At 39.2% G+C, this 21,269-nt stretch overlaps 1 protein-coding gene and 1 long non-coding RNA gene across 14 annotated transcripts in view; both read right to left on the bottom strand.

The window, feature by feature from the left end:
- Positions 1-811: 811 nt before the first annotated feature.
- On the bottom strand, positions 812-5,238 carry LOC137861235 (uncharacterized). The gene is made up of 2 exons (XR_011099481.1): positions 5,074-5,238; positions 812-2,730 (listed from the first exon to the last, which is right to left on the bottom strand). It is a non-coding gene; the product is annotated as an uncharacterized lncRNA (long non-coding RNA).
- A 7,532-nt stretch (positions 5,239-12,770) lies between these two features.
- PAX3 (paired box 3) overlaps positions 12,771-21,269 on the bottom strand; it is a 77,086-nt gene continuing 68,587 nt past the window's right edge. For all 13 annotated transcript variants that reach the window (XM_068692266.1, XM_068692267.1, XM_068692265.1 and 10 more), the window contains 2 exons: positions 14,921-15,167; positions 12,771-14,393 (listed from right to left, as the gene is read on the bottom strand). In XM_068692266.1, the coding sequence (XP_068548367.1) occupies positions 14,359-14,393; positions 14,921-15,167 (282 nt within the window). In that variant the 3' untranslated portion in view covers positions 12,771-14,358. The remainder of the gene's footprint in view (positions 14,394-14,920; positions 15,168-21,269) is intronic.

A 21,269-nucleotide genomic window follows, 5' to 3' on the forward strand; every position in this document is an offset into this window, starting at 1 on the left:
GCTCCGATCCACCGTAAGACACCCAGCTAAGAGCAATTTTTGTTTAACACAGTCCAAAGCCGTGAGCACAATTGAACACATGACTTGAACTTTCATTTTTTCTCTCCAAACTATCTAGATGAAGGAGCCAGGGCACGTATAACGTAGTGCTTACACAAATCAGTGTTTCGTCTGCAACCCTGGTCTTGTTTCTATAGTCAAAACCATCTAAATTAGAGCTGGATGAAACCAGCAAAAATACATCTGTGAACATTTTTTTGGCCTGTTAAAATGCTTATGTTCATACACTTCCACATCAGTATTCTGCACGTATCCCACCCTCACATTTAGACAAAAGGAGTGGCCTCTGGCTCAGATGGCCCCCGAGCAACAAATCCTTGGAGGCTGGGCAAGTACAACTGAGAAAGTATCACCTTATTCTTATTATCTTCCTCTGGCACAGCTGTCGGAGACAGAGCACTACAGCCTGAGCCAACGTGGCTATTTCTACAAACATGCACGCTGGTAAGTGGGAAGCAAATTTTAGATTCATGTGAAGAGGGTTATGTATAACATCAACCTCCCTGCTCATGCGCGCACACACACACACACACCAGAAACGCTTAACATATCCCATGAGGAAACAGGAACAACAACATCTGATTGCTCAGCCCAGGCTGAATACATACAAGAACTTTTTCTAAATATTGAAAGAATTAAAAAAAAAAAAAATCCACACATCCCTAAAATAGTCAGCAAGTAACCATGAACACGCTTTAAATCAAATTCTTGGCATTGCAATTCCACTAGCAGAAAAAGAAAAGCTAATATATTCATAAAATTTTGCTGTTTTATTTTCATATGCATGTTAAGAAAAATCAGAGCCTAACTTTCACCTGAAAGTACATACTACACTCAGAGAGCCCTCTGAGGATCAACTGCATCTGTAACGCAGATATATGTAGTGTACCTAAGAGGTTTACTTAACAAGTAAAGACCATAAATTGAGTGATCCTAGATAAGAATACAAACAAATGAAAGTCTTAGAAGACAGCGTGCTCACTAAGCAGTGCAATATCACATGCATGGTACCACAAAGCAATAAGCACTGTTCTTTTATGCTAAGTAGGGCTATGTGCTCTATGTCATAGTTCTGTAACATTTATTAAATAGAAAAATCAATAAATCAGATAGCAAATTTCACATATTCAGCACAAGTCTGAATGAAGCCTGTGCAACATTTTACCAGTTAGACATTTATTGCAGATAGAGGCAGTTTCTCTGTTAGGTTTGTGATCCGTTGTAGTTACCATTCACTAGGACTGAAACATACATTTCAAATGAGAAGCTGGCAAAGAATAAACACATCTGAGAGATGGAAAAGGCAAGAACTCCAAACTCACTGAATACATAACCTGTTTTTCCACAAGATGCATTTTAATTACATTTTGCAGATGGTTTTTTGAATCTTTTGCCACAGCATGTGAAATTAATTTTTGAGGGGAGGGAATGCAAGAGAAGCTTTACTATATTTACATGTTAAATAGTATTTGCTGGTCTAGGCATGGTAAAAAGCGTTCTGCAGATCCAGGGCTGCACTTTCCAGGGACACTACCCACCGATTTCCAGGTCTGAGCAACTCAGCAGTGACAGCATTCCCCTTGTGTAGGTACGTGCATACACAAACTAGTCCTCTGTCTTAAGTAAATTTGGAGTCTTGATGTACGATGGATTCTCATCCTTGTTCCACACAGCTGGAAGCAAGAGCTAAAAATGGCCACTTTTCACTGCTGCTTTAAAATTAAAAAGAGTCTTCCAATATTGAGCAAAACTGCATTTCAGCAACAAATGAATAAAAAAAAAAAAAAAAAAAACTTTTGCCATTACCTATTTTAAGCAATGCTTTGACTTATTGTAAGGGGCACAGACGAACAAGATAAATATGTAGATCTTCACTTGAAATGTAGGCAGGAGAGACAGTCCAGTGCATTTGCAGAGTATTTTGGTTTAAGCAGTTCAAAGAATACTTTCTTCTTCAAAGTCAAATTTCACCACCACTGGCCGGGTCATGTTCCACTTCTTATTTCGATTCCTATCCTCGATGAACTCCTGGTAAGGATCTTTCTTTGAAATTGCTTTCTTCGAGCGTACATAACCAAAAAAGACAGTTAATGCCAGGAAAGAGTAAAACAACATGACAAAGAGGATGAAGAAATAGGCATTGTCATATGGTTTGTATTGTGGCTCTTTTTGTTCTGTAGCATTTTTCCTTGTGTCCAGGTTCCTTTCCAAAAGTTGCAGAACACATTGTGAGATGAGAGCAGCTAGAGCTGTTTGGTTCATGTTGGTGAATTAAAAAGCATGTAAGAAAACACGGAGGAGAACGAGCGCCGAGGGGCCCCAAGCAATACTTCATTGAAGTGGGAATCTATCCACTCGCTTTAACAGGACTTGGATCTGGCCTGTAATCATTTCCTCTTTTGGTAAGGAATGCTGTTAAGCACTTATTGGGTCTCAGTCATTTGATAATGAGGCATTTGGCTGATAAGCCTGCCTTGCCTGTGAAGTGAAGTCTATTAATAATAACAATAATGGAACAATAACAAATCCTTGAGACGTACATCTGCCAGGCAGTTTTAAACGTGTGATTTTTTTTTTTTCTCCTTTCCCCCTCACCATATTTGGTGAACAGATCTGTTCAGGTCACTGAGTGAAAACACTTAAAAAGCTCCAGTTGAACATCATAGAGGTCTGGCGGAAAAAATAAAATAAAACAAAACATAACCCACAAACAAAACACACCCTCAGTGGAGGAAGGTGCTTAAGTCTGTCTCTGATTCGACGCACATAAACAAGTCACACACATTTGCAGACAAGCATCTCTAACTGCCCTTCTCAGGTGCAACCTCTCGGCATCTCAGTTGGCAGGCTGTGCAAGAAGATGGCCCAGAATCTGACACCTTTCCACGCAGTCCCTACAGAAAGCCCATGCAAACACATCGCCTGTTGCGTGAACACCAGCATTCAGGATAAGAAAGGGTTTTCAATCTAAGTACTGATATGTTGTTCTCAGCCAGCTGCCATCAGTAAATTAAACATGAAATTTTAACTCTCAGCTGAAATATGACAGCCTCAGAGCTCAAGCAGGAAGCTGAATAATGTCTGTGTAAGCATTAGGGCTGGTAGTCTGTAACTGCATGTTGCCACAGATATGGACCATGCTGGAAAAATGTAAGAGAATAATACCCAAACAGGAAAGATCAGCCTGTAAAGTTGTTCTGGAAAATGAAAACCTTGACTGTCACTGACAAGTGGACTACACTGAATATTTTCAGGCAAGGAGTAAGGGGGTTAAGTCTTCTTCAGCGTGGTTTGTCACAGGTCATGTCTCCTCGCATGATAACAGCAGAGCAGTGCTCTGCAGATTCCTGCTTCCTATTGTGTTTTACAGGCTAGGTCACTCTAAAGTAAATTGTTGTTTTACAAAGTAGTGAAACCTTATCTTGCTACAAAAAAAAAGTCCTTACTGCCACAAACGACAATGCCAGCTGTTTCTTTCTGTGATCTGAATTCTGGGGAGTAAGCACCATGACTTTGAAGTGGAGAGCACATCACCCGACTAGCAGTTTGCCAACTCTGAACTGTTTCTTTAGGCCTGACCCCCTGAACTGATTGTATGATGACTAATTCACATGCTAAGATTGCAGTATATCGGTATCACTAAACAGCCTGCATTTGTCATTAAGGGTTTCTTGTAAAAAGAAAGATGAAAGTGAAGTCTGTAATTTTATATGAGTAGCAGACTATGGTATAAGTACATTTAGAATATTCCACTTCTAGAAGAAATGTTCAGCTCCATGTTTAACTATTTGTTTTAAAATCAGCCTAAAAGAAGAAAAAAAAGAAGAAAAAAGAAAGAAAGAAAAAAAAAATCCTTATAAAGAGCAATGCCAAATCCTGCTCTTGGTTAGAGCCAAGTTATCGGGAGAGATCTTATTCACCTATTCTCATTTGTGAAGGAGAACAGATTTAGAGGACCTAATAGTGTTTTGAGGACAGAAGAGAAAAGCATTATGGTCAGTTTAACTACAAATAAAATACATTTATTAAACTAGTATAAGATCTTCAGGGGAACTATGCCCAATTTATATTCATGTAACTGGAAAAGGATTTTCATTTAGGTTTTGCAACTTTTCCAGAACTCTGTAAACTCTCGTTGTTTGTTTGTTTTTTAAAGAATTCGCTTCAGTAAAAGGAGCATGAGATTCTACATAAATTAAATTGGACACAAGCTAATCCCTGTAAATTTCTTGCCTGCTTGAAAAACCCACGACCTCTGTTTGCCAAGTTTATTGGGCTTTCTAGTACGAGCAATAATAGATAAACAAATAAGGGGGAAGGACAGACAGACAACAGGATGCTGCAACTGAGTAGAAAAACAAGTGACAAGAATCACACCTGTGGACTTGAAGTGATATTTTGGGGTTTACCATGAGTGAGTAGTGCTATGCCTACACTTTACTGTGCTTCTTCAGAGCTGCAGCACCTTACTTCTTGAGGTGCACAGTGCTTGTTTCGTGAAGCGTTTTAATTGATATTAACCTATTCAGTGAACTGACTGTTCCACATATCTCAGCAGTTGCCTATGCTTCTTAACAGCTGCACAGAAATTTGTACTTTCTCTCCTCATGTTTTAAAGGGTCAGATCCATACCAGCCTGAGCCTGCAACCAAGATTACCGTGCTAACACTAGATCACAAAACTCAATGTGTAGACTTCACCCCAGAGGTAGCTCTCTAACTCAGAATCCAGGTACAATAAAGTCAGCTCTATACTTTTCTTTTCATACACACTGCAGGATATTCAGGTCTTCCCTGCAAGCAGAACTACTTTAGCTCACAGCAAGCCCATGATAATCAATATTACATTTTACCAGTTTCCACATAACTACTCATGGTGTAAGCCTCCACATAACGTAAGAAATTATGACATGCAAAGGAAGACTTGCAACCTTAGCACTGCCTACTTTAGGCAAGGTTTAAAGGCCCAACATACACACATACAAGACCGTTACAAACCAAGGAATACACATACCATAGCAGACAAACTCTTCTACCTCCAAGCTCATGGGGTTAGATATAGCCTCCAAGCATTAGGGCCTCAACAGCCCTCCCATCAGCCTTAGGAAGCGTTATGCACCACAGCATAGCGTATTCCTTGCTGCTTCAGAAGAGCTGGCAGATGAGAGCAGTTTGCAAAAGGCTGATAGAACTCAGCTGTGCTGCCCTGGTTTGCTCTTCCTGAAGTGCTCTTGCCCAAACACACCTGTATCAGGAGACAGATGAGATGACCCAACCCCAATTACAGGGAAATGTTCATTCACTGTTCTGCTCCTCTAATACAATCTTGTTTCATTGTAACTTAGGGTGATCTGTGTACTGTATTTGTGTTTAGTTGAACAAATTGATGTTCTGTTAGGCTACACAAACAAACACTGCTTTAGAGTTGCTTTTTCTCTCCTTTCTTTTCACCCTCCCCCTAACAGCTAAAAGTACATAATGGCGCTTTGAACAAGATCCTAAAGAGTTATTTCCATAAAGTGGTCCAATTCTTTTTAGAGATGTAAGTACACAAAATTCTTCAAATGTGGGGGGACAATGAGTGAAGATTAAAAAGAAAGTAAAAGATTAAAAGGAAAAGACCATAAGAAAAACTCAAAGGGGGGAAAAAAGATCAAAAAGAGGATTAACCATGTTACTTGTTGTTTTTCAGAAATTAAAGAAGGATGGAGGATAAGGAATTTGTTTCCTTTTGGCCCTAGAAAAATGCCAATTATGGTAGCTAAATTGCCAGGATCACATATCACTATGCTTTGGAAATGTGAGAAATGGATGGGAAATATAAACACAGGGCAATAGCTTACAGTTATGTTATGAATTAAGCTACAAAAATATCAAGATTTAGTCACTGAATAAGCTGCCAAAGTTAATCTTTCCTGATGAACTTGAGCAGAATCAGAATAGAGGCAACAGAACTGTAGTTTCACAGATCAAAATTGCCTGACTCGCTCATCTTTCCTATCACTAGTCCTCACGCACCTAAAATTTCCACTAAAATCAAAGGAAAGTGCCTGAGTGCACATGGACATAAGATGGAGCTCCTTATCTACTGTGCATATTCATTTTAGGAGGGTTTTGGTTGTTTTTTTTTCAAGTTTAGGTATTAAAAAAATGATATACATGGAGTCTCTTTTTGGCAACAGAGTTTGTGATACTATCCACACTAGTACAGCTTTAGTTTCCATTTAAAGTTTTAAAACATAATACCAGAATAACCTTCGAGGGGGAATGGGAGTGGACAGACAGGGAGACACAGCTTCCTCCCAGGTGCTTTAAATCTAAGGCATTAACACAGCCCTTTACTGATGGTGATGGCAAAAGGAGGCAGGCAGAAATTCCTGCTGCATGTTCGAAGAGTGTCTAAAGCTTGGTTATGATTTGCCTAGATCTACAGGGTAATTTCACCCAAGCCAACTATTTTTACAGAGGCCCACCAGCCGTTTTCACCCTGCTCGGCTCCCACTGAGGTGAGCCTGGCCAGCCCTGGGGACAGCCACCCGGCCCAGGGTGACAGCCAGGAGGGCCTGCCCGAACGATGGGGTCCTCATGCCTGAGACTTTGTCAAGGTCTCAGCCCCAGCACTCACAGTCCAGATTGAGACGTGATCTGGCAAAATGCTCTGAAAGCAAAGCCAGCCTAAAGCTAAGGCTCACAGGAGCAGTCTATTTTGGATTCAAAGCACACTTATTAAATAAATCCCCAGACCCCTCTCACCACCAACACTGGTCCTGACAGTGCCACATCACTGCTCACACACAGATCTTCTGGGATTTCCACAACACTGATGTGGCTCTGATATGTCCCACGGTGGCACCTGCAAAGGCAGGAGGATTTAGTTTTACACAGTGCCCCATGTGACAGAAGCTGAGTGCAGAAATGGCATATGCTGTTCCCAGCCAACCCCAGAAGACAGACAGGCTCTGCCCCGGTTGCTGCACTCAGCTGCTCCTTGCTGATGCCACATACCTAAGGAAAAGACACATTTTGCAGTAGTGAGGGGCACAGCCCTGCCTCCTGTCCCTGGCCACCATGCACCTTCCCCAGGACAGCAGTCCACAGGCGTGAAGCTCTAGTAGGGCTTCACCTTCAGGAGAAAACAACCTGCAGGTTTCTCAGAGGCTTCCCAGTGCCACTCTTGCTGCCTCCCCTGCCTGCCCACGGGGAAAGCCAGGCTTCTGGGTGAGACAAGATGGCTGCTCTGCCCTCACATGCTGCAGCACCCAGTCATGCCAGCCCCCACAGCCGAGTGCTGTCCCCTCCCTGCTCCTACTCCTGAGCTTCCATGGCCCCAGCAAGTGACACCCTCAACAGCCAGCCCTTTGCTCTACCTGGAGCTGCCTCCCTCCGGAGCTGGCAGGCACCGTGTCCCCACAGGATGGGTGCTGCACAGCAGGTCCCCAGCACCTCACCTTGTGCCATCCCCGGGGCCCACCATGCCCCCCCAAAAACTCCTCATGGAGGAGTCATGGAGTCATGGGACCCAGCCTCTGTGAGGGCAGTCACACAGCTGTATGCCGCACGCAGCACATAGACTCATGCCAGTAGCTTATACTACTCTGTGCTTGAAAATCCCTCTGAGGTATAAAAGGAAAGCTGAACTTCATCTTACGTCTGTAACACGTCTTCATCATCCCATTTTCAACTCAGGCAACTCTGACTGCTTAAAAATTTACCTCAGGTTTTACTCCCAGGTGAAACAGGTACCACTTCTGAAGCACTGCGCTTCATATTGGTGCGCTGGGAGCCTCTGGTGCTCTCCATGGCTCCATTCTTCCCCCAAACACCAGATTAAATTTTCAGGTTGCATATGGCATGCAGCCCATAGGAATTCACAATGAAGGGAAGGTGCTCGTGGCCAGAAATGCTCTGCCCCACAGCCTGCCAGGGGGACATCGTGGCAGCACTGCTTCCCTGTCGTCTGTGGGCATGTAGGTCTCACTGAAGCACCAGGGCAGCCACCAATTTTGGAAAGAGTGGGTGAGAGAGAAGCTTGTTAAACTGACATTGTGCTGAGAAAAAAGATCCCTCTGGCAAGCACCAGCGGAGCAGAAAGGCTCAAGGCTGCCAGAGAGGTGCTGGGGAAGTGGCCATGGGGCAGGAGGTGGCCCCAGCCCATGTCTGTACCCTGGGAGACCGTGGGCAGAGTCATTGGGGTGTCAGGACACTGATGGAAGTAGGGAATGTGACAGCACAAGGAGTCTTCAGTCGGAGACAACCATCTCCGGAAGAACCCGGTTGGTCAAACGGTGGTAGCAGACCTGACAGAGGGCCAAGGGCCCCGCGAGTTTCTGCACCTCATGAGGGGCAGGGCGTGAATAGCAGCGGCTCACCTCAGTGCCCCTGAAGCCCCCATAGGCCCTTTGTCACAGTGGATGCAGGGGGCTAAAAGAGCAAAGCCGCTGGAGATTTGTAAACTTTGTAATTATTCCAGTATTCACTGTGGGGACATTCAAGCGAGGGAAAAGAAATTTTGTCCATTTCAGAGCAGAGTGCATGTAACAATCATTCTTAAAAAGCTAAAATTTTATAGGTATATCCACTTGAGATCATTATAAACAAATATATATCTGTGGGGAGAAAAATATTTGTGAAAATGAAATTGCATCCATAAGAAAAAAGCATGGATAATTGCACAGAAACATAAGCAAAACTGAGAACATAATCGTATACAGCACAAGGAAAGATACCAGCACAAGTGCTGAGAGGAGGAGAAGAGACAAGTAGCTTAGCATTTGGTTATGGCCTAAGGGACAAACTTCACTGAAGATGAAGACACCGAATAGTTAATAAAGCTTCTGAACTGTTTCCAATTCTCAGACAAGGAAGCAATAGTTCTGCTCTTATCAGCAATTGCTCTTTCATATTTGTGTACCAAGCTAGCTTTATTAAATTATTCAGCAAGGGTCAAATGTGATGTGTCTTCCTAGTTTTATTATGATTTTTATGACATTGCCTGAGTAGTTGAATAATAAACAGTGCATGACAAAATGCTACAGTGCCTGAGATATCCACAGGCACTCTGGATTACGACCTCTACAGTCATCAATTCTGAGGTAGTATAAGTGCATAAAATGAAGATTTAAGCTATATGTGAGCACTACTACGTGTCACTTGTGGAAGCACGACAGCAAAACAGAACCAAGCTCCAGCACTGTATATATATATACTGATTTTGAAGTCTGCTTCAACGATAAATAGTTTGTAATTTTTAGAACCTGTCCCATGCTGACTAATAATCTCATTACCTGAAGTCTTCAGCTCCCTGTGACCAATGAGAGCTTCCCAGCCTGTGATGAACTGCCCAAAAATGCTGGGACAGAATAGGTAGCAAAAATCTGACAGACCAAAGTGCCTATTACCTACAACGACTGCAGAAGGAGATTGCAATTTTGATTATTTTACAATAGACAAAGATCAGGAACAGATTCAAATCAACTCGTGTGATTAACCCAATGACTCCATATAAATACATGCATTGAATTATAAGTACAGAATAAAGTAAAAGATACACAAAACTTTTTCAGCAGTGGCTAATGAGAATTGCAATGTCAAATCCTTAATCTAAATGAAATACGTATCTAATATTAATTGAACAAAAATTTAGCAATTTAGCATAGTTATTTGCGTTGTTCCAGATTATTTGTGTCTGGCTCTAGGCAACATCTATATGTTATTGGAAAAGCCAAAATAAATTAAAAATGGGATCTTCTAATCAGGATACAGGTATTCTTACAATTATTAAGTGAGTAACTGAACAATACAAAGAGGTTTATGAATTCAAGCTGTTCCTGATTTCTGATGGTCTCATTGATATTGCCTCAATTTTATTTCTTGTTATTTTATACAGACATACCTTTCAGTAATCCGCTTCATAGACATTACGGTCATAAGAATTTATGGATAGAAAACATTGAAAACTTTTATGGCTACTAATGCAGAAAAAAAAACCCTTTTGCTTTACATGTTAGCAGTAACTGAACGCACTGACAAAAAGGAATACATTTCTTGTATTTGAGAATATATTGCAGAATTCATATATAAGAAAAAAAAAGCATCCTTTAATCTGTCATGCTTTTAAGAAAATGTAAATATATCTTTGCTATAAATCATGGGCAGCCTCTGATAATTTGGGGGTGATTTTGGTGTTTCCAAAATTAAGAACATTTGTATTTTTCATCAAGTTTGAATCTCTACATTACAGGTTGACTGCCAGATATTTTAAGTTTGGATTTCCACTGACTCTAACGTAAGGACAGAGATCCCACTTAACCAGCTGCTATAGTCAGGGAGAATATGAGGCTTGGATAGACATTTCGTGCCTTTCAAAATAGCTATAGAAAAGAGTTCAACAGCATTTGTCATATGGGCACACAAGATCTTTGCAGCAATATTGAGTAGAAGACCATGTGATTATTGGAGAGAAAAGTTTAGTCACAGTTTATGTTTTAATGGGATACACTGAATTATCCAGGGAAAACAGACGGAAAATGGCATCCATTAAAAAATAATTATTTTCTCTCATTTAATATTCATTTAATATTATGCATGCTCAAATAAAGGAATTGTAACATACACCAATATTAATATATGCCAAAATTCATATATTTGGATGCAAATATGCCAAATGCATATATTTGGATGGGAGTAGAAGTTACTTTTTGTAAAAGAAGGAAGATTTAAAAGCAAAATATAAATTAAAAATCAGTGTTTTTCATAGGTAATAAATATTTTTTCATCAAAGCTTGTCTCTCAAAAGTTCCTAAATCCTAAATCAATGCCATAAGACAGTTGGTTTAAGCAGCTGTTGTTATTTATTTCCATCTCATAGCACATGCACCACCACCCTGCCCAAAAAAAATAAGTCGTGGGAGGAGGCAGAATCGCAAGATCCAACTTTTTTGCACTCATCAGTGAGCAGGTTTTGGACTCAATTGCTACAGCACATTCCTCTAAGCTATTCTGTGGCATTTATGTCAAATGCAATATCCACAGCAGTCTCATTCCCCTTTGACTTTCTGAGCATTCAGGATTCATATTCCAGAAACATATGTAGCTCCCAAAACTTCTTCAGCCTTGACAGTGATAACAAGAAGGAATCAGCAGTACCCCAAGAAATCCCTACAGCTCTGTCAGCAATTCCTGCGGCATGTCATAAATCAGGAACCTGCTTAGTTCCTCTGCCCCAGCTCCTCACTTCCTCTCACAGAGCTCATGCCAGGTCTCTGCTTGTACAACTTGCCTGCAAGAGGGCTGGGTGATTTTCTCATGTCTTGTTTCCAGGCTCACCAGCTCTGCACTGGTATCTCATGCAAGGAAGATCTTTGGAGACATTTAAAACCAAGGATGGAGGCAGCCAAAATGCCCGCTGCCTAGCTTCAGGTCCAGAAAGCACCTCACCAGCAGTTCTACGGATGGGGGGAGAAATCACAGCTCTGTCCCACCCCCCACAGCTGCTGGAATAGAGGATGACAGATGGAAAAAGTGGTGTTACAATGATCCTGCATGTATATCTGTAACAAAGGTACATCCTTTCTTTTGGGGAAGGAACAATCACACAGCCCTCACCCAGTTCCAAACTGTGCAGGCTGTTTTTTGTCCTGTCCTTTATAACAAATGTATTGCAAGTGGGGAAAAAAGGGCTTGTTGGAGCTTTTTATCAAACAAACCTAGGACACTGTGCAAATGTCAGTGCTCAAGTACTCAGACGAGAGGACAGATGAACACTGAACACACTAACAACAGAAAAACGAGCTGTTTAGAGCATGGAAATAGGTATTAATAAGAAACTTAAATTGTAATTGTCACAAAAATTTAAAATGTACCAGATTAACATAAAACAAACAAAAAAATCCCCTTTTCTCATTTTTCAGCATTTTTAATGTTCTCTTTTCTAAGGTTTATTTCTTCCTTTTCCAACAGAAAATGGAAAGGAAAGGAAAGGAAAGAAAGGAAAGGAAAGGAAGGAAAGGAAAGGAAAGGAAAGGAAAGGAAAGGAAAGGAAGGAAAGGAAAGGAAAGGAAAGAAAGGAAAGGAAAGGAAAGGAAGGAAAGGAAAGGAAAGGAAAGAAAGGAAAGGAAAGGAAAGGAAAGAAGAAAGGAAAGGAAAGGAAAGGAAAGGAAAGGAAAGGAAAGGAAAGGAAAGGAAAGGAAAGGAAAGGAAAGGAAAGGAAAGAAAGGAAAGGAGTTCATAAGTAGGCTCTGAAAAATTCAAGGTAGTAATTTCCCCCACCAGTAGTGAGGAAATTTCATGTCCACCAAGCTTCAAACACCAGTGTGCCACTGAAGCACATCCTGTTTGTTTAGAATGGTCTTTTCCCATGGTTCACTCTGCTTGTGCCAAGTTAGCCCTGTGAACAAATTATTGAGGCTTTTAAGGGGGGAAATAAATCACCACAGAAACTGCAGATAAGTGATTACAAAGTTCTGGCATTGTGTGAAACCATCCTGGCTGACCTCCTTGTGCTGGGTTTAACTCTTTCAAATGCACAGTAAAGGCACGAGGCTTTTGTTGTTGTTGGGAAGACGTACAGTACCGGTAGCACTTCAAAATGTCATAGCTCCTTAACAAACCCAGACTGCTGAGTGGTATAGGAGCAGAAGTGGGCACAGAGGCTGCCCAAGGCTACTGCAGCTCTGGGATGCATGCAGAAGACACTTACATAAGGAATACAGCTTTAAGTTGAAGATAACATGGTTTATTTCTTCATGGTATTCAGATTAAAATGTATCAATGTATTTAGCACAATACTACATTTTAGGACAAAATCATCAGTGCTTTGCAAGTCTTCATAACTGTTTATTCATTATAAATAGTAAATATTTACTGAGCTTTTTACATGAAAGACGTTTGTTTTTTTTTTTCTTGTTGGATTTTTATTTTTTTACAACACATGTTGTTGGTAGAGGCTGCAACACAAAGATATCTCATTTTTCCCTCACCCTTAAGACCAATGTGTGAACTAACCTCTGTACTGAACCTAGTCTAATGCACTACTTCATAGTCCTTAACACTAAAAGGAATGTATTTGTGTTCTGCCTCCCTCTTTGTTCCAAGAATAGAGAGAAATAAATAACACCGCCTTCCATCTTCCTGTTCCTCTCAACATCACAAAACACAAATTTATTGACATTCTAAAATGTCACAATGCAAACTTCTTGTAAACCTTGGTTCCTATAATTATTTTCTATATTGGATATCACTGTATAATTTAAACAAATGTGTCATGTACAGGTCCATCTCTGTTAATGTCCTGTACATCACTAAAAAATGTAAACGTAATCATTTTTTCTTATTGTTTCCTGAAAATGACCTTTAAATCATGATTAGCAAGCTGGATTTTAGTTGTCCAGCACACTGCAACATTTCTGTACTTTTTCATCAGCATCAGGAATTATGCACTGCAAAAATAAAAGTACCTGCAAAAATATAGTTCTGATTCTATCTATATGACTTTGGATGATCCCAAAGTTTGTGTGAGGTACACAGTATTGCACATTGCTAGGCAGTTGTGAAAAATCAGTCACGTTGTTGGTTTTCTTCCTCTGTGTTTGTTCGAAAAGGTACAATGGACTAGGAAAACTCCACATAAAAAGATAAAGTGTGTTTTTCATGTTACACAAGATCTTGTCTCTTGGTAAAGTAAAACTTGCAAGTTACGTTTATTGACAACATGATTACAAAAGCATGGTAAGATAACCAGTAGGTTGCTCTGGAAGTCTTTTGCACTTATCCTAGCTTCCTATGGACTGTGATATTTCCTCTTGATGACAATTTCCAGTGTGTAAAATGAAAGAGGTTCTGCTGCCCATGCTTCAGAAACTGGGCAGCTTTAAAGTTAGACTAAAGTCAGCACTGGATGTCAGATGAGTCACAGTATGCAGAGATCAACTGTTAAATTTCAAAATGTTCCATTTTCAAATGTTCCATTTGCCCCAATCAATGAACATTAATTTCAAAAACAAAAAACGGAATGTTTTGCCAGGCAGCGATATTAAATACTGCTCTGTTTTGTATACCCATTCATAATGAACCATGTCGCATTTATTTATTCATTATTGCTTTTGGCCTTTGTCTTCTGTATAGCTTTGTCCAGCCTTCAAAAGTCTACTAAAAGCTATGACTGAGAGAACATAACAAGCCTGCTCCTCTCCTTGGGATTGCCCCAGTTTAGACTGAAGTGTGTTGAGAAGATCCCTGGTATCCAAGCACTGGAGTGAGACCGGAAAACAACACCAGCTTTAACTTGAAGTGGACAGTTCATTTATGCAATATCTGGCTTCAGATAATGAAAGGCACCTGCAAAAAAAACAAAAGAAGCTTTTTAAGTCATGCTGTGACAACCTCACAGCATGGGGCCATGCCAACTACAGGTTGACATTGTCATATTTAATACTGATATATCAAAGGAAAGGGACTAATATTTTTATTCCTAGGACAAGTTTGACAAAACTCTATGTATCTAGGATTATATACTGTAATGATTCTTGAGCTGACCTCATTAAGAACATGTGTTTCTAATAATGGAATGCCAGTGGTTATTTCATTTTGGACAACCCTTATGTTTTACCTAATGGCAATCAGGTTTCATGTCTCAACAATTAATAACATCAAGATGTTGTTGACATCACTTAAGAAAATAATTATGCAGCAGAAATCTTGCTTGAACAATCAGCTATCTCACCAGTGCTCTCTGCTCAGCTTTGGAGAGAAGTAGCAGTCAGCCATTAGGGTCTATTCTCATGATTTTCTTTGTTCCAGACAGAAAATACAGATCATTGATAAACAGCTGCCGCACTTCACTGTGCAAATGTCCCAGTACTCACTTTGTCCATATTGTCCGTACTGGTAGCCTGTGACAGGGTCCATGCTGTAGCCCGTGGTGCTGTAGGTTGGTGGGCAGTAGGACTGGGACGTAGGCAGGCTGTCTAAACTCTTCATGTGCTCTAGCCGTTGACTGCAGCTGGCTGAGACCGTGGTGGTAGGCTCCAGGCCCCCAGTCAAAGGGGACAGGGCATAATCAGTTTGGGGCTGGTGGGGCACACCACCATGGTTAGTCAAGAGTCCCATTACCTAAAATTAAAAACAGAATAATAGAGTTAAAATACATGGGAAACTGTATTGCATATAGAGCCACAGGAGCCCTCAAGCCTGACATTAGATTTCCTAAAATAGGTGGACTTGGTATTCAGTCTATGCTTTAATACAAAGAGAACAAAAAGATATGTAATCCATCAAAAATAAAAACTGATGGTTAGCAACCCATAAAAATCAATACCAAGGCCACAGAAGGAAAAGTAATATCAAAACCTATTATGATTTTTGAGTGCCTGGTCCTATGCCCCTGCAGATGTTTATTCCTCGAGGACTCAATTACAAGAGAGTAAGAAACTGGTAGTGGCTTTTTAGCCATGCTGCTCTTCATGGTCTACCAACACAGAAAAGCTACAAGGAAGTTTACAACTTTTTTTTTTTTCCCTTAAGATCAGCAGTCACTAAAATGAAAATAATTTGGAGTGGATCACAGCAACACCACTGACAGAAGTAATAAAGAATCCCAGCACAAAGAAGAACATGAGTATGTGGGGAACAGGCAGAGCAGCCCTAGCTCCTGCTGCTGGGTGTACTGTGAGCTGCTCTGAAGAAATGAATGTGAAAAAACACTGGTCATAATACCACTTCTCAATTTAATAATCTGAGTTAGAGAGGACAACAAAAAGGGTATGGCTTTCCAGACTGGCTTCAAGTCAGCTTTGACTCCCTTAATAAGCTGCCCATACACAAACAGTTACAAAATCAACAACAGTGTTGAGATTAGGTGACAAAAGATTTCAGAAAATTATATAGTTTTCTCTAAAAAAGCTCAGCCCGCTAGGTTGTGATTTCCAGCAGAAGTCCACAAAAAATTTCCAAAACACTTCTGCTTCTGAACAGGAGTGAGGGAAGCCACTCCCTTGTAAGTTCTTGATTTACAAAGATGAACTCACACTACAGAATTTGTATTTCCATTCCCAGCACAATTCTAGGAACATTTTGAAAATAAGCCCTATTGAGAGAATAGCTTGCTTCTGTTGGAATAAATTGCACTTCAAAGTCCGAGAAACAGTCTGCAGGTTAAAACTGAGGGATCACATACAGCTTCTGCCAAAACAGCATATTTTGGTAATTTTCTGGTTGTTCTTCCTCCAAAAAAGGCATTACAGATATCTGATACATGCTTTTTTGATAAGCATTTTGCTTTACTGCACTTCTTAACACAACCTACAAAAATTATTAAAATTGCAGTTTATTTTGTAAAGAATAAATCCATGGTAATATGAACATGTCTGGTTCCTAAAGTTCTGGTGCCCCTTCTTGAACTGTTTTTATTTTACATCACAAAAGAAGGGGGATTATTGTTGTAAGGAGCTCGTTGTCCCAGGTCCGCAAGCTCTGAATTCTGTTTGTTTTTAATAAATAAGTGAAACAAGCCCAAGGGATCATAACTTAAGTAGGAAGAAAGACAAACCCAGGTCTTGTAAGACCTGTCTGATAAGGAAAAGAACAAGAGGCATAAGCACAGTACTTCAAAAAGTGACACCCAGCTGCCTGCATCAAAAACATAAAACATTTCTGCATCAGATATACTCAAGACATCTCACTGAGACAAAAAAAAAAAAAAAAAAGCTCAGAAAAGTTCAATTCTACTTATAGCAACAGAGTTTTCACTTAAGTTCCACTAATCAGAAAATGTGAGTCTAACTCAATGTATTTTCTGAAAGTTTCACAAATTGTAGTATTCATCCAAAAAAATGAAGTATATCCATAGATGTCATTTAGATACTGAAATCCTTTCACTTAAGTTAAAAACACAAATAAAGAACTTGGATTCAGATTATAAGGTATTTTATATTTAATTCAAATCACCTTTTCAATGAATAAAGCCTATTAAAAGAATCTGAAATTAATAAAAAGCAATTTAAAAAGTCCTTGTAACTGCTATAGATTAAAAAGTCATCTTACTAGAATGACAGCCTGCATGGTATTTTGTCCCAAACAACTCTAAAAATTGAAACAACTGGCCTCTCAACTTTTTCTCCTCAAAATCGGATCCTGAAAAATATTAAATTTTTTAAAGATTGCTTTAGTAAGTTTTGCTATTTTAGGAACTACAAATATTTTTCTTGTACTTTTGGAAAATAATATGATCCTGAAAATCCAGCATGTTTAGTGAACTGACATTGCATCAGGAGGATACAATATTAAATATATTATAACCCAAAAGAACACAGGTTATACTAATCTTCATCCTTTAAATTTAAGGTTACAGACTTAAAAGAATAGAAAAATCAGCAAAAATTTATAACATAACTTAAACACACTGAAAATTACTGATTTGAAAAATATTTATATTGGCACAAGTATCATGGTTTTGACTACAGTTGAATACAAACATGGTTTATCAGGAATCTGAGACGAGCGCACAACCCTTTCCATTCCTGTACATCACCTACGTGATCCCACTGTTTACTGGATTTTAGCATGTTCCGTTCCAAATTCAAGAGCAGGGAGAACAACCCGGGCTTGTGTTGCCTCACAGCCCCGCTGGAGTCCTGATGCCAGCCTCCTCTGCATGCAAGCTCTCACACCACACATCATCTCTACCACGAGTTTTATGACCGATTGCTAAGTTGGGCAAGCAGCTGTTTTACCAACTACATACTCCAAGTAACTAAACTCTTTTTCTGTTTAATATTTCCAATAGAACAGAGCCCAAGATAATATCATTGGGATTTTGACAGCAAAAACACTGAGCCTAAAATCTTTGGGACTGGAATTTATTTTAGAATTAGAGATTACCCTTGAAATCTAAATGTGGATCCATACCTGGTCTCAAAACACACTCAAAGTTTGGTAGCATCTGTATTTGGAGAGGGATTTGTTTTCTCTGACAAATTAGAGTTAGCACTTGATGAGATCTAATTTTTTAAAAATTATTCAGATAATAATACAAGTCTTTAGGTATCTTTTATTAAGAGCACATGCACCTAACAGACGCTTTGGAGCAGAACTGACACAGTTCCTTATCTTTGAGGTGGAGAAAACTGAAGCAACGATCTTCTCAGAAATATCTTCTTCAGAAGCCTTAGGAATCATCCTGCAGTTGATTAGTATCTAAATAATTAGATTTTTGGTTATGTCTGTTTGGAAAGCTATAAGGGAAGTAGCCCCAGGGTAGAAGTCTTTTGCATGGTATGTGCCATGACCTTATCACCCATACACGGAGTTACAGGAAGGGCATGGCTGACTTTCACCTAATCAATTAGATGGCCATTAATGGGCCACGTCTGCCAGATACTCAGCACCCTCAGCTTAGTAGCATATGAGAGACATGAAGATCTGGGTTTTGCAGCTCAGATCTTCTGCTAGAATGAAAAAGTACAGTTCTAAATAAGTAAATAGATTTGGTTCTTCATTAATTATTACAAAATATTTGCTCAGTCCACATGCCAGCCAAATTACTGGAAAATATGTACTTCCCTCTGAATTAATTTGGGAAAACTGAAGTGGTAATTGTCACCCACACTGAGCTGGATCCCAAAGAAGTTAAAAAGAAGAAAATCAAAATGCTGATTTAAGACCTAGAAGTAAATGTTGCTGAAACTATTCAATTTATTTTAGAAAATAATTCCTATATATGGAAGAAAAACAAGAACAAAAACAACAGCAAAAAAAAAAAAAAAAAAAACACAGACCACCAGGCTGTAAGGTTTAGAAATGTGGGTATATACAATAAAAGACACTACAGACAATTAATAAAATAAATATATTCCATTAGAAAACAAAGATTCATTTGGAAATATCAGAAAGAACACAGTGAACTGCAACTATCAAACTGCAGAAATGTTTTCAGAGAGCACATCCCAAACAATCCAAAATATTCATTAGAATAAATCTTTAGCTGTGGGGTCAACACAGCATCACTAGATGAGGTTATGATCCAAAAAGAGGAAGAGAAATTGAATGATGAAAGCCTTGAAAACCATGTACGCAACATCTGGTCCATTATCAGCTATTAGAAAATACTTCTATTATCAACAAAATAAAGTCCATTAAACTGAGAAAAGGCTTATTCCATTTAAATGAAACATTATGCCTGTTAATGTGGTTGGTATTTTAGGATGTAGGACCTACCATAGGCACAATAAAATTCTCATATGTTTTAATTCATTTACGCATGCCTGCGTTTAATATGCTTTGTGACCATGTCTGCAATTAATATGATTTATGAGTAAAGAACATGTGCAATATTTTTTGGGGTACAGTGATACATTTTTCCCCCTCCTGTGAATGAAAGATTTAATGAAACAGCTCAAGGAAAATTGTTGGCAGTTAACGTATTAAGTTGAACTGACAGAATCATGAGTAAACTTTAGTGGAGTTAATGATATCCTCTTATCTGACCCTGACACATTTGCAGCATGTAATTTACAGAAGCTCTGTCCAGGGAATCTTGACAAATGCTCCTAACGATGTCAGGGCAATGTTCCATTCTAATGTAAAACAGATGTGGGTCAGATACCCTCATTCATCACAAACAGTGAAAATTTCAAACTCCTTCTGAGATGAATGGCATTACCTGCTGTTAACTCTTTTCACTGTAGAAAAGTCTCTCAAAAACAAAATATTGCACTGTAAACAACAAAAATGATTGTCCTAATGTGCTAGAATGACAGATTTTAGAAGATTAAATTAGATTAATTAGCTGCATGGACGTATGCCCGTAAGGTCCTAGAACTATGTTGCTATTTCTTAAATATGAATATTTCTGCTTTTATATATGAAGAGACCCAAGAGATTTATTTTTTCCCCCCAATGGCAAGCGCTGGGAACCAAATAGCTGCTTAGTGTAAATTGGAGCAAATACACTGACTTTGAACATCCAAAAATCTGACCTTCTGCATAATCAAATCAAATGAGGCCTCTCAGTGATTTCACACCACCAAACATCAGTGAAATCAGAGAAGGTGCAGTGGTGTACAGTTAGGACAACTGAGAGGATAACTTGATCCTTCAAGAATTGTATTTTTATCTACAGGAGATTACTGATGTCCACAGCATTACCACAGTCTGCCACTAAATCAGTGCCTTTTTTCAATCATTGGATCATGGAAGCACAGGGCTAGGTAACACTATCAAAATAATTAAGAGAAAGGAATTCTCTAGAATTAGAAATGGAAAAGCTTCAAAAACATCAGTAAGACTGAAAAGGCAAAACAGAAGACCCAAAGATGAACATATACTCATTTTTAAAATATATTATTTATATATAATATATAAAATGTATTTAAATATTTATGTTTTAAATACATAAATATTAAGCATCTCAAAACTGTTAGGCAGTCTTGTATATTGTAGGTGTTGGCTTGTGAGTTTAAATGCTTAAATATGGCAATATTACTTACAACGGTTCATAACATGCCTAAATTTTGGGTCATGTTACCCTTTCTCCATGAACTCTTCTCCCACCTTCTCAACCCAAAATACAAAAGGAAGATTCCAGCCATCATGAAAAAGTTAGAGACAGCTGGACTCTGACATACCTCCCCTTCACAACTGGGGCACATGGTGTTGTTCTCTCTGAACGTCAAACAAGAGGCTTTCAATAATGTCTATGCCAGGGACTCTAATGCCAGGCTAATCATCGCCGGGGACAAACGTGCACCTATTTTGCCAACTGGACCAGGGTAAGCCTCTTTGCGTTCTGACTCAGCATTCAGTCTTCCTTTTATAAAACCAAATCAATTTATAAAATTAGGGCTGCTACTGATACCCTGGCAAAAATCAATGAAAAAATTAAAGCAGTTCTCTCTTGAGATGTAGCAAATTTTGAAGCAAATTGAGTCCCGTGCATTTACAGACAGAGGCATCACTTTCTAGAATAACTTTGCTATGGATGAAATTTTGCTCTTTCTGATTCTGCCACGATATATGCTTTTCACTGAATAACACTGTGGTATTCTTAGTCTTTTCCTTAGGAAATCTAAAACACAGAGCATAAGTAGTTACTTAAGCATGCCATCTGTGATTATTCACGACAAAACCCTCATTCACGTACCAGCCATTAGTTGAATAAATATGCAAGTATTTAGATTCCTGTTGATATTTCCATTTCATAAATTCATTAAAAAATTA

The sequence above is a fragment of the Anas acuta genome, chromosome 9, assembly GCF_963932015.1.
Source record: "Anas acuta chromosome 9, bAnaAcu1.1, whole genome shotgun sequence".
Classification (NCBI taxonomy): Eukaryota; Metazoa; Chordata; class Aves; order Anseriformes; family Anatidae; genus Anas; species Anas acuta.